The following is a 13,882-nucleotide window of genomic DNA, read 5'->3' as shown; positions in this document are numbered from 1 at the left end:
ACAAGGTAATTAATTATTAATAACAATTGTTATGGTTTGTGTCTAGGTATCCCCCAAAAGCCTCATGCAGTCTTGGGGCAGCTTCTGGAATTTGTGATTGATTACTGTGGGTGTACTTGCTGTGCCTGCCCTGGGGCAGGTAATTTGTATTACAATGTAAGGAGGGAAAAGAAGCTAGCTGCTTGAGCTGCTGCTACCCCTCCCTTGCGCTCTTGCTCTTTGCCATCACCATGAAAGGTCGCTTTCTGCTGTGTGCTGCTCTGTGTTGGACCCAGCTGAGTATGGACTGAAACCTCCAGTAACTGTGAGCTAAATAAACCTTTCCTTCCTTCATTTTCAGTGTCAGGTATTTGTCCCAGCAACGAGAGAAGAGTAACTAAGACAACAATGTATTGAATCTTTTCAAAATAGCTAACAAGATTTTAAATGCTCTCACCATAAAAAAATAAGTATTTAAGGTGATGGATATAGATATAGATACCAGCTGGAAGAGCCAAGGCCATACACTTACATGAACATCTAGCTGCGATGGGCTTGAAAAGAGCAAGGAATTCCTAAGCAGCTTGGCTTTGTACATATATGTACAAACCCAGAACATCCCTTCTCTACCATGATTGCAGATTACTAGAAAAACAAAATTAGTTTCCCTCATATGAACAAATTTAATTTCATCTATCATATAATTTTTATATTGAGGAGACCACAAAAATCTATCCCTGAATGTTAAGAAAAATCATTCTCAGAGGTTTTTTGCCTAATAATTTCTCTCAGAGACTCTAAACAACTTGTCCACAATAATCCAAAAAAGAGTAAAATTCTAGATAGTGATTTTTGTTTAATTGTTTGAGACAGGGACTCATATGCAATTCAGTCTGGCCAGGTAGATACTTATGCCTCTGAACTATCTCCCCCGCTCCTAAAATAGTGATTTTATATTTATCAACAAATCTAAATTACAGATAAAAATTGTTTTTTCTGTGAAACAGAAAGATAAAATCTAAAATCAAACCAAAAGTCTTCTTGAACAAATAGATCTGTAACTATTTTGCCAAACTGTTCTTTATTACCAACAAGTTATTTAAATCATTTTAAATTTGTGTATTAATAAAGACAAGAAAAAGAAAACAAGGTCCTACCAATTTGATTTGAAACTATCTCATTGCTATTTGTTTATCAATAAAATTATGGGAAAAAAAAAAGAAAACAAGAGCCAGCCAAGCAGACTAAAACACCTGCAAGCAGGTGCAGGGGCTAAGGGTTCGATTCACAGGCCTGCCATGCGGGCCCCACCCCCAGAGCATGCTAAAACCACAACAGGCAGATCACTACGAGTCCAATCTAGTAGTGAGACCCTGAACACCCTTTAGACCCTTCCCTAAAAATGAGGAGGAGGAGGAGGAAGAGGAAGAGAAGGAGGAGGAGGAGGAGGAGGAGGAGGAAGAGGGGGAGGAGGAAGAGGGGGAGGAGGAGGAGGAAATGAAGTGTGTGCCTATAATCCCAGCACTCCAGAGGCTGAGGCGGAAGGATCACCTTGAGTTCAAGACCATCCTATATTATGTAGCGCATTTAAGGCTAGCCTCTTATACTATAAAGTGAGACTCCATTTCAAAAAAAAAGGAAAGAGAGAAAGAAAAAATGAGAGAAAAAAAGATCTATGCTAATATGAAAAGAATTAAAGAATAAATCTTAACCAGAAATTAAAGAATAAATCTTTTTTTTTTTAAAGAATAAATCTTATAGAGAAGTAGGCATGTCCGTAATCCCAACTACTTAGGATTTATATGTAAATATTTATACAGAGACATATGTATGTAATTTTAAATAAATTCTAAATTAGAGTATGTATGCTCAGAGTCTATGAGAGCAAATGGCTGAGCTAATATGGAAAATATCTGAGCACATGGCAAGAAAGGAAGCAAGACAAAGTCAAGCTGATGTCACTAAATACTTGCTTTGGAGTACTATAATCCAGAGAGCAAGAACTCTCTCTCCAATGCATTCAAGGATAGCCTCTTATACTATAAAGTGAGACCCCATTTCAAAAAAACTCTCTCTCCAGAGTTCTAGCTCTCTGGATTACAGACCACATTGATCTCACAGGCTCCACTCCACAATCCAAATGCCTTCCACAAGGCACGAACAACATGAGTTGAATCTTTAACATAAAGGATTAATATTTTCAAACTAAATATCAATCTTTATTCTATTAAAATTCTATGAGAGGACTGGCGAGATGGCTCAGTGGTCTAAAGCACCTACTTGGAACAAGCTTGGCAAAGCACAGGGACCATGGTTCAATTCCCCAGCACCACATGCCAGCCAGCCCCGCCCCCTGGTGGGCTGAGCTGGCCACACACACACACACACACACACACACTAAATAAATAAATGTTTAAAAAAAAAAATTCTATGAGACAAAAGTCAAATGCCATTTATAGTATACACACACATTTTTAAACAACTGGAGAAATTTTAATGTAGGCTTTATATTTAAGACTGTGCAGTAAAACAGTATGCTCAGATAATTTGAATTTCAGGCTATAATAAATTTTTAAATCATTTTTATGCCCCAAATATTTCATGCCACATGCATATACTAAAAAATTGCTTTCTATTTGTCTGAAACTGCATTTATCTTTTATTTGCTAAATCTGGCCACCCTATTTTAGATATAGTATTTAATATGTGTTACATTTATTATATATCACAACAGTAAAACAGTTATGAAATCAAATGTCCTTGTTAGAAGATGTATATGATATATTTAGAAGTGTCATAATACTGTAATTTGTAAACGATTCAAGAAAAAATATATTCAGAAATAAGATAAATAAAAATGGCAAACTGTCAACCATTAGTGGATCTATGTATATTGTTGAAATTTTTCGAAATAAAATATTGGGGGAAAAACCCACAAAATTTGGTAAAGTGACTATTATATTATTTTACCTTTGAACTAAACCTAAAAGTCTTCAAAAAATCTGCATTTTTACATTATAGACATTTGTTTTCAAAACTGTTATCAAAACTATTCCTTTCTTTTAACTACTGCAAACTAAGAGCTAGCATTCCCAATTACTCATTGCAAGATTTGTCTTTATTCTTTGTCTTTATAGTATTCAAATTCTAGCATTAAAGAATGATCCAGGTGATTCTCATCAAAGCTGTGAACTAAACCAGCATGGTCTAGCTGGGTGTGGTGGTACACGCTTGTAATCCCAGCACTTGGAGGGCAGAGGCAGGAGGACTGCCACAAGTTCAAAGCTAGCCTGAGCCACATTGTGAGTTCAAGGCCAACCTGAACTACATAGCAAGACTCTGCCTCAAAACACAAACACAAATAAAAGCATGTTCTCTGCCTTTCTGGATTGCAATCCACCTGCTACTGCAGCTTAATTTCTATTAGGACAACTATATAATAAGGGTGATTCTATTAAGATTAAAAAGTGCTGTGTCCAATTTGCTCAAAATGCAGGAATACTACTTTTCCTATTTCTCTCCACTCCCCCCACCACTGCATTATTATCTCCTAAGATGACAGAAGCAGAGACAATGATTCCAGCTGAGCATAATTACATCTTTTAAAAACTGGCATTATACCATTCCCCACATAGACTACTTCCGATAAAAGTAGACTACTTCAGGTTTCGAAGATGACCTTTAAAAACAAAACTACATGGTAGCAGCCATAAATTCTCTTTAAATGAAATGTTAGTCTTTAGTTGATTTGCAAAAGAACCATCCTAACATAAAGTACATCAATTAGTTCAGTTTGCCGGTATAATTAAACCTACTTAAGAATCTAAATAAAGGGGCCCTTTAAAACAACTACTATCAGAAATGGCTTACTTTCGAATTATAACTAAATGTGAAGATATAAATGACTTTTAATGCCACCTGCATGCAAGCAACAAATATTTGTAAGTGTCCATAGTGGCACTGGAAGACAAATGACAGTTGGCAATTTCTCCAGCAAACACTCCAACGCTATCTTCTGCTGGCTATTCTGATGCCAACAGCTTTGGTAGAGTTAGGACAGGAAAAGTCTATCCTAGTCCATCATAGTTTGATGTAATGTCCAGGACAGAAGCATAATCTTTGAAAAAATCTGGAACTCATTAAAAAAAAAAAAAAAAAAAAAAGGAAAATTTTCCACATTCTGATTTCTCACAAGGTTTTAAGTGAGAAAATTAAGCTAGAGTTTCAGATATCTTCAAGATTAACTAAAATCTGATACTAAGGAGAGAAAACAAGCATATACACATCCACAGGGACATGTGGATATGACACACCAGACACACGTACACTCTCACACAGACAAATGGATAAGCCGCAGCCACCACAAACACCTTCAAAGTCAGCAGAGACCTGCTTTGGGATTCTGCAGTGATGGTTCAGTTATTGATTGATTTTTTTCATTTAGTCTACAAACTAAGACTGAACAGCTATTTTTGCCAAGCAGTGAGTTGAGTTTTACAGGCACAAAAAAGTGAGAAAACAAAGACAGGTTTTAGCAGCAGAGCATGTGGTTACCAGTGGGCAGCAGAAGGTGGACCATGACAAAGGATGGGAGAGGGAGTTTTAGTAAAGCCCCAGAGGCAAACAGGGGCCCAGTCTTTTCCAAGATGAAGTGGCTCATCCGAGCTGGGCCTTTAATTGCCAGCAGAGAACAATGATCAGTGAGGCTGGCAAAAGGCCTGGACTAGACTCTCAAGAGCTTTGTACAACATGCTAATGAGTTTGTATTTTCTCCTGAGGGGAAGGAAAGCCTTAAGTCAAAAAATGGTATAAGCAGAAGTATGCGTTAGAAATGTCATTCTTGATAGGTGTAAGGAATTGGGCGAATGGGAAGAAACTAAAAGAAAGGACACTACCACTCATACCTGCTCCACTGACAAGTCCAGTGTCCAGTGGAGCTTGGAAGAAACAGCCTGGAGCTTTCTGTGCATTAGTGGGGTGAGGGTGCCCCTGAGAGGGGAGTGTGTGAAGCTGTTAGTATGAAGCCAAAGGTGCTGTAGAGACCCCAAAAATTTGGAAAAGCCAGGAACATGGATCCTCTAAAGAAAACTACAAGGAGGAAGCAGAGCTGTCGCAAAAGAAACTACTCATTCAAAAGCACAGAGGAGTTTTTTGGACTCATTTCTCTTTTTTCTTGTTATTTTGGGATATTATAGAGGCTTTCTTTTTTTTTCTGTATTTTTTTCTTCCTTTTCTTGTTTTTTTTTGTTACATTTATCTAATTCTATTAATATCTTTTTTACTCCTCAATATGATCCTTTCTCATTTTTCTCTTTTCCTTCTCACTTTCCTTTTCTTTATTTTTCAAATTTTACATCTTTAACTTTCCCCTTCCGCATTCCCTCTATTTTTATTAGTATTGCTATTTTGTTTTTGTTTTTCATTTTTGCTTTTTTCAGACTAAGTCTTGCTGTGATATTCAGGGTGGACTTGAACTCACTATGTAGCCCAGGCTGACCTCAAACTCATAGTGATCCTCCTGTCTCAGCTTCCCAAGATCACAGACATGTGTCAGCACACCTGGCTATTAATACTACTATTAAGCTTTATTAATCTTAGATATTTAGTTGACTCTGTTCTATTGCTGTTGATTCCTTTTCTATTGTTAATGGTGGCATAGTTGTTGTTTATAGTAGATATTTATTGTATGTCAGTATTTAGTTTGCTTTTGTGTTTATATTATTATAACAGCAGATCACATTTCTATTGTTAAGAGTGGTACAGTGGCAGTTTTTGTTTGTTCTTAGGGTATGTTGATATCCAATTTGTCTTTAATCCTATTATTGTCATTAATTTCATTTACTCTATGCCAATATCTGGTTTGTCTTTGTGACATCGACATTACTGTGGTTCATTTCCAGACAACTGAATACTGGGTCAATTATCCTGTACCCTCCCATCCCCAAATTAATGAAATTGGTTGGATCTTGGGACACAGACAGTAAGCCACAACAAGATCACATGCAACAAAGTCCTCCCACTATAATCAACCTGTAGATCTCATCTTCCCACAAAAAAAAAATGGGAAAATGAGAAAACAAGGCAACAAAATTCTCCAAAAACATCCATCTCCCCCAAAGCTGATTCATAGGACATTAGCGGAAAGGAAACTAAAAGTCAAATAGTTGAATTACACAAAGAAGTAACGGGAAACAAGTAAATAAACAAACAACAACAACAAAAAAGAGATGGACATAACTAAAGAAATGGATAATATAACTGAGATGGACTTAATAAGCAAAATGATCAATGAGCTTAGAGAAGACACTAATAAAAAAAAAAGCTAGTTAAGCTAAACAAAATGATAGCAAATATGAATGACCAGTTTAGCAAAGAATTGCAGTCTACAAAAAGGTACCAAACACCAATGTAAGAGACAAAAAATATTCTACTGAATTTTCAATTTGAGTTTCAAAAATAGCTATTGTTTCAGAGATATGCTTTTGCTTAAATAAAAGCTTTATAAAATAATAATTTTCAAAAGGTTTTTATAAATTTTCTTAAAATATTCATACAGATCACATTTTTACATTTATATTATCTAGATAGTTAATTTAATTTGATTAACAGTTCATTATTAAAAGAACAATACTGAAGCTATTTATACAATACTGAAATTATATGACCAATTCAGAAATAGGATACGTTTGAAATGACAAAGCCATTTTTCTATGTACTATTTAAATTTATTTTAATTATAAAACAAATGCAAAAGTAATAAATAAATTTTAGATTGGCTTTTAAATATATACATATGTATTATAGAGCTAGGGAAATAGCTCAGTGGTATAGTATTTGCCTAACATATACAAGGCCTGCGTTCAAGCCCCATACCACAAAAAAACACAAACAAAAATAATATACAGGGGCCAGGGAGATAGCTCAGTAGAAATAAGTGCTTGCCTGGCAAGCACAAGGGCCTGAGTTCAATCCCCGGTTCCACAAAAAAAAAAAAATAATAATAATAATAATAATAATATACAGTCATGCCTTGCTTAAAGGATACATTCTAAGAAATGTATCATTACCTAATTTTCTGGTGTGTGAGTACACTTATTTACACAAACCTCAATAGTATAGGTCAATTACTCAATGCAGCCACTGAATGTACTCAAGAGATTCATTCAGCAAACACAAGATGTATGTTACCTGTATAATACAGCATATACTATTCTATGACAAGTACTTGTTTTTATAAATAGAAGTATACTCTAAAAAAACAAAAGAAAATATAGTAATCCCATGTAATCCCAGCTACACTACTTTGGAGATTGCAAGTTTGAGGCCAACCTGGGCAATTTAGCAAGACTGCCTCAAAATAAAATAAAAAGGGCTTCAATATAGCTGAGTGGTAGCAAACTTGCTTAACGTGTGAAGCCCTGACTGAGTTCAATGAGCACCGACACACACACAGAAATATATATAGCATAGTGTAGTGAATATACACATCAGTAATAGCTGCTTACTTTGATAATCAATTACTATTCTTTTGGTTTTGGTTTTGGGTGGTTTTTTGTTTATTTGGGGGATTTTGTGGGTTTTGTCTGTTTGGGGGATGTTTTTATCTTTTTGAGCCAGGATCTCACTATGCAGTCAGGCTGATCTTGAGCTCACTTTGTAGTCCAGACTGCTCTCCAACTCACAACAATCCTCCTGCTTCACCCTCCCAAGTGCTGGGACTACAGGTGTGTGCCACCACATCACATGATCATTATTATACACTGTATGTAATGCTGTTTTTTATATGATTTTAGCACAGTAGGTTACATTACTGCATTTCCATGTGATAGGGGTGTTTGAGTTCCTTTACAATATCATGGGACGTCTGCTACACATGCAGTCCATTACTGACCAGAGCACCCCTGCCTTACTTCCCTATAACTGTACTAAAGTCTCCTTCCAAGAAATAAAAAAACCTGATTTCCTTCACACTCCTGATTAATAGAAACTGAGATTTTCAGAAGAGCTCTATATTCTATTTAATTCTCTCTCTCCCTGACTCTAGAAATGCTTGATTTGGCTGTGTAAAAGTAATTCTAATTACAGTGATTTACATGAACTACTTACCATTTATGCCTAATTACCTCACAGCACAATAACAATTATGCATACATTAAATGTGTCACATTAACCTGGTTGTAAGTTTTACTTGATAACAAAAGTGAAGGGCCCATGAATGCTCACTCTTCACAGTTTGCTGCTCACATGGCACACTCATAACTTCTTCAAATATTTGCTGGAGAAGACAATGTAATATAGGTAAGTAAAGGTAGCTCGATACACTGGTACTGATTTTTTTCTCTTGGCTTAATAAATCTGGCACTTTGTAAAGAAGGTATATTTTATCTTACTATGATAGAATCAACTTACAGAAAGTATTTTAGGGCTACAATGAGAAACAGATAGGTCTACCATCATGAATATTTAAACATCTGCACTAAAGACAAAAACAAAATTCATAAAATCATAAATTTTGTTTACCAGAATTAAGAATTCTAAAGATATAGGGCGGGCCTGCCCATTAATTCAGTTGTTTAAGTGCCTGCTTAAACAAAGCAGTCAGGCTCAGGATGCTATGGTTCGATCCCCTCATCCTAAAGCCAAACCAGACCTGCCCTGAAGGCATCCTGAGGTCGCCAAAAAGAAAAAAAAAATCCTTTTACAGATATAGGTCTTCTATTCCTGGACAACCTGATAGTCTAAATTTCTTTCTGTGATAACAGGCACATCAGTGTTTATCATTTTGCTAGAGCGGCCCAAACAGGCCAAGATGGTGGATTGTATGAATGGTAGTACACTGCGCATGAGGCCTGCCTACACACTGGACACCCTGGTCTCACTATTCTCACACACAGTACTATTCTAAATCTCCATTTCATTGTTACCTAAAAAAAATCTCTGTTTCCCTTGACCAAAAGGTGTTCAAACAAGGGCAGCTTTTTACTTTATACAAAAATAGCATTGTTTAACAATACTTCGAAATCATTCTATCTTTGTTGTTTGTTTTGCCCTCAAGTTTTTGAAATATAAAATTACTTTTTTATATTTTAAAATATAAAATTACTCTTCTCAGACTTTTAAATAAAATATGGCTAATACATATTATAGTCCATTTTTCTAAAAAAACCTTACAAGGAAAGAATATTTGGGTTGAGGCAAGGGGAAGATTGGTGACCAGGTCATTAAGGAAAAACCAGTTTCTTAGGTTGAAGTGTATTATAATTCTCATTACTACTACCATCCTTCATAATTATAATGTCACAGGGCCAGGGAGATAGCTCAGCAACATAAGTACCTGCCAGGATCGTTCAAGTTCAATCCCTGGTACAGCAAAATAAATAAATAAATAATAAGATGCAACAGATGAAACTGGTTTCTGTGATAGGCTATACAACAGAATGAGAATTTTCTTGCTGTGACAGAATTTCAGCAAAAGCTTCAAAGCTGAGAATAAAAGGAAGCAAGTTTCTTATACACACCAAAGAGAGGCATTAAACATGCCTATACAGGAATTACTTAAAAGAAAAAAAAAAAAAAAATAGACAAAAAACAGGTCCAAAACCAAAGCAGGACTAAAGTCGGTGACCAAGATAGAAAGCTGTTAGCTGTGTGAGAACTGCTTGGCTTTACTTCAGACCATGTATTGGGGGGATGAGCTCCCTACCCCTTCCCAGTCCTCAGCTGGATGCTTAATAAGGTGAGGAATTCCACAGGCAACTACCAAGGCAGAGTGTGAAGAGCTCATAGAAGAACCTGACACACAGCCTTCGAAACAGGAGGATGGACAAGACAAAGACACTTTGGTGTCTCTGTCTGTGGAAGTCCAAAGGTAGGCAGCTGACTAAGACTACCCATGCAATAGGGGTTGTAGAAAACAAAATGCCATGCTTCTCACGGCCTAAGTGGACATCATGAAAGATGACAGCTGTCCTGAGAGGACCCAACACAAGAAGGCTAAGTGCAAGGGTCAGGGGATCCCAGCACGCAGCACTGTGAGATCTTTCCCCATAGTCACAAGGAGTCAAAGAATGCAGCAGTGCTGAGGATCCATAATGTTCCTCTTGAAGAGCTACCAGGTCAGCAGCTACCGCACAAACACCCCAGCAGCTGGTGGGGCAACAAAGGCTGCTATTTTGCTCTATATTTTCATCCCTCTCATTTTGACCCAAGAGAAATCAGGCAAGTAGAGAAGGGAAGATGAGGAAAAGCAGAAGACCAAGCCATATGCTCTTGTCTACTGCAGACCACACAAGGAGGCTTAAGCTAGAGAAATGGAAAGTGTGGGACTGCACTGGAATTGCAAAGAGTAGACTCAGAAGTTTATATTACAACTCAACTGCATTTTTAAATAACCTAATTATGAAGCTGTTTGAATCTACAAAGCTGAATGAAAGCTATGGAACAACACAAGGTCAGGGATGGAAATCCAATAGAACTTGCTTGAGGGAAATTTTCAAGCTATTTTATAACTACATCCCATTACTTAGATTCATTTTTGTAAAATGTTTACATTTTTAACTGCTTCATCTTTATGTTGTTGTTGTTGATGATGATGATGCTGGGGATAGAACCCAGGACCTGCCAGGCATGCACTGAGCTAGGCCACTGAGCTATCTCCCCAGCCCTATTCCATCTTCAATATCACACACAAATCTTACCTTAGAAAGGAAATCTTCTGCCTCTGCACTGTATCTTTTAAGGTCCTCGTGCAAGTTCTGCAAGCACTGGATGACCCTTCTCTGATGTTCATCATCCTTCAGCTCCTGGGCTTTGATCAGAAAGTCATAGTGGTCCAGAGGTCCATGGCAAGCAGTCAAAGCTTTCAAATAGGCCTCAGAAGTAGCAGTCTGGGTTACACCATCAGGTGCCTGAACTGTATAGGCTACAAACAAAAACAGAGTTTTGGACTTCCTTAAATAAAGATACTTCACAGTGCTCTACATGGGGCATGGTAAAACTTTTAAACAGTTATAACTATATGTATTTCAGCAGTTTTTATAAATGTCACTTTTTCTCTTGTTTTTATGGGGTTTTGTTTTCTGAAAGTCTCACTATGTAGCCCAGGTTGGCCTTGAACCCATGGCAATCCTCCTGCCTTAGCCTATTCAGTATTAGGATTACAGTCATATGCCACCATGCCTAGCCCTATAAATGTCACTTTGATTAAAGTAATATAAAATAAATCTTATACATATGCATATATATACATATATGTCTATGAATATACAATTTTTGGCCTTCTGCTGGAGTTTGAGTCAAGGGATTTGTGCATACTAAACTACTACACCACTGAACTACTGCACCAACCCAATAAGTGTATTTCTAAATGCTCATTGAAAAAAGAAATATAAAGGATCAGCCAAATAGCTCAGCAGATTAAAGCGCCTGCCTAGGCAGACTCAGGGGTGGAAGTTTGATCCCTGGGCCTGCCCTGCCAGCCCTGCCTCCAGGGCACACTGAGACTGGGCATGGTGGTGTGTGACTATAATCCTAGCACTTGGGAGGCTATAAACAGGTGGATCACTACGAGTCCAGTCTACGCAGTGAGACCCTGTAGACCTTGTCCTAAAACACAAACAAAAAAATTAATAATAATAATAATAATAAAGAATTATACTTAAAATTATAAACTACAATTCCTCTTCTAGAAAGCCTGACACACTATAATGTCTCTTTTTTGCCTCTGTGTCATTGAACTAGCCACCCTGGTTTCTCATTTCCTCCTCAGAGGTAGGGAGGATGGTGCTCTTTTCTACTTAGGCCTAGCTCTTCCGGTGCTTTGAGACTTAAGAATCTCAAAGGTTTATCTGCTCTCCCAGCACCATCTCTTATTTTTTAGAATCAATAATAAGCAGAAGCAACCTTTGCTCCCCTCCCCTTAACTGAAGTAAAAAGCAAAGCAAGTGCAACGCAAAGTGAAAGTGTGGTAAACCAGGTTGAAAGAGCCTGGCTCTTTCATTTTCTGGAATCATCAAGTAAGAAACCTCAGAGTAACAAGAATTTCCTTTCCTCTGTCCTAACTTCTTTTCCCTACCATTACACAAGTTTCTCAGGCAGGCTATGGTCACTGGCACCCCATCCTGCACCCTCTTCCCCTCTTCTTGCTGCTTACCCACTTCGGGTCTTATTATCTTTCACTTGAACTGTCACATTCTCTGCCTCCATTTGTCTTCACTGTCCCAAATGTATCGTTATCACAATCCCTGAAATACCATCCACAAGTAGAAACGTGACCCCATCAACATTTTCCTCGGGTCAAAGGGTGAAATTTCAACAAATTTAAAGATCTTACAGCTCCAGGAGTGGTGGCATGTGCCTGTAGGGTCAGCCACTGGAGCTAGCACTGCCACTGAGGCAGGAGGATCGCAACTCAATGAGAACCCATCTCAAAACAAAAAAAGGAAAGAAACTAACACTAAAGATCTTACTGGCAGTCCCTGAGATTTTAGAACAGGTCAAGTATTTATTCCATAAAATAAAATGGGCATTTCGATGAGCTGAGCAGAGGTTGGTTCCACAGACACAGAGAGATTAAGAAAAGCAGAAACAAAAACAAAAAGCAGATGAGTTGTTTCCAAGTTATTGTCCCTGTAAAGGCCAAAGACTTCTCTGCTGTGTAGGCTAGAACTGGCCTGTTTAGGAATTTGGCCAAATCTTTTGATTTCTGGGAAGGTCTCATACACACTTCTGACATGATGCTATGGAGCTTTAGCCTGAGTAATTCCATTTTGGTTGGGTCTAATAGCCCCTAAAGCAGACCCTAGGGCCCAACTGATGACTTCTTATGAAATTTAACACTTGAAATCCATCTCACTGTTTAAATGAGTAGCTTTCCAACTGTACTCTGTGTGTGTGTGTGTGTGTGTGTGTGGTACCAGGGATTGAACTCAGGACCCTATGCTTGCCAGGCAGGCACTTATTCTACTGAGCTATCTCCCCAGCCCCCAACTGTACTTTAATAGTAAGCCCTTTTCTATATATAAAATCTTCCATGGACTCCTCAATTTATTAAAGAAAAAAGTGAGAAGGGGGCACAAAGCCCCACCCTCTTCACCTCTACCTTTACCTATACCCCACCACTCCCATTTCCCTAAAGCTACTTCTTTATCCAACAGAACTACAATTAATATAAGTACTGCACAGACAAGGGTTAACATAGCAGCCCCGAGACCGCTTTCCATAGAAAGGCCTATTTACAAGATTGCCCTGATGGTAGTTGAATTTCAAGAGGTTCTCATTGTTCCAAAAATGGTGAGAGTGATTCACTGTGCCTAAACTTCTGTATAATGCACAATGTAGTTTAAGATGAACTTACTTCGGCACATGCTAGGCAGAGGGGTGCCCATGTGTCTAGCCCCCAATAAAGACCTCAGACCCTGTAACTGTAATAAACTTTCCCAATAGACATCAGTTCATACCCGTTGTCACAATCAGTTGCTAGAGAAAGAATGTTCTGTGCGACTCTTCCTATTAGCAAAGAACTCTTGGGAGCATTTGTCTGATTTGCTGCAGACTTTGTTCCTTGTACCTTCTCCCTTTGCTGACTGAGTTTGGTATTCTGTCCCTGTAATATAACCTACCCCTGAGTATGACTGTGTGGTGAGTCCTCCTAAAGAGTCTGCAAGCCTGCAGTAGTCTCAGGAACCCCTGACACAGACAGCATCCTGCTTCCGGGATTCAGAAAATCCATAAAACAACTGCAGCATGAGTTCAACACTGTTTCCTGTATGTGCTGCAAAATACATCTACTGATTTAAAAAAAAAAAAATCATGAAGGAGGCCAGGGAGACAGCTCAGTAGAATAAGCACTTGCCTGGCAAGTGCAAAGACCTGAGTTCAATCCCTGGTTCTGAAAAAAAAAAAA

At 37.9% G+C, this 13,882-nt stretch overlaps 1 protein-coding gene across 1 annotated transcript in view; it reads right to left on the bottom strand.

The window, feature by feature from the left end:
• The window catches only part of Afg1l (AFG1 like ATPase), a 241,358-nt gene that overhangs the window by 203,429 nt on the left and 24,047 nt on the right, over positions 1 to 13,882 (bottom strand). Inside the window, exon 2 of the mRNA XM_004637478.2 lies at positions 10,677 to 10,900. Coding sequence (XP_004637535.1) covers positions 10,677 to 10,900 — 224 coding nt within the window. The remainder of the gene's footprint in view (positions 1 to 10,676; positions 10,901 to 13,882) is intronic.

This window comes from Octodon degus, unplaced genomic scaffold, assembly GCF_000260255.1.
Source record: "Octodon degus isolate 3935 unplaced genomic scaffold, OctDeg1.0 scaffold00090, whole genome shotgun sequence".
Lineage (NCBI taxonomy): Eukaryota > Metazoa > Chordata > Mammalia > Rodentia > Octodontidae > Octodon > Octodon degus.
Note: the sequence above shows the minus strand (reverse complement) of the source record. Positions and strands in the feature narration are given on the sequence as shown.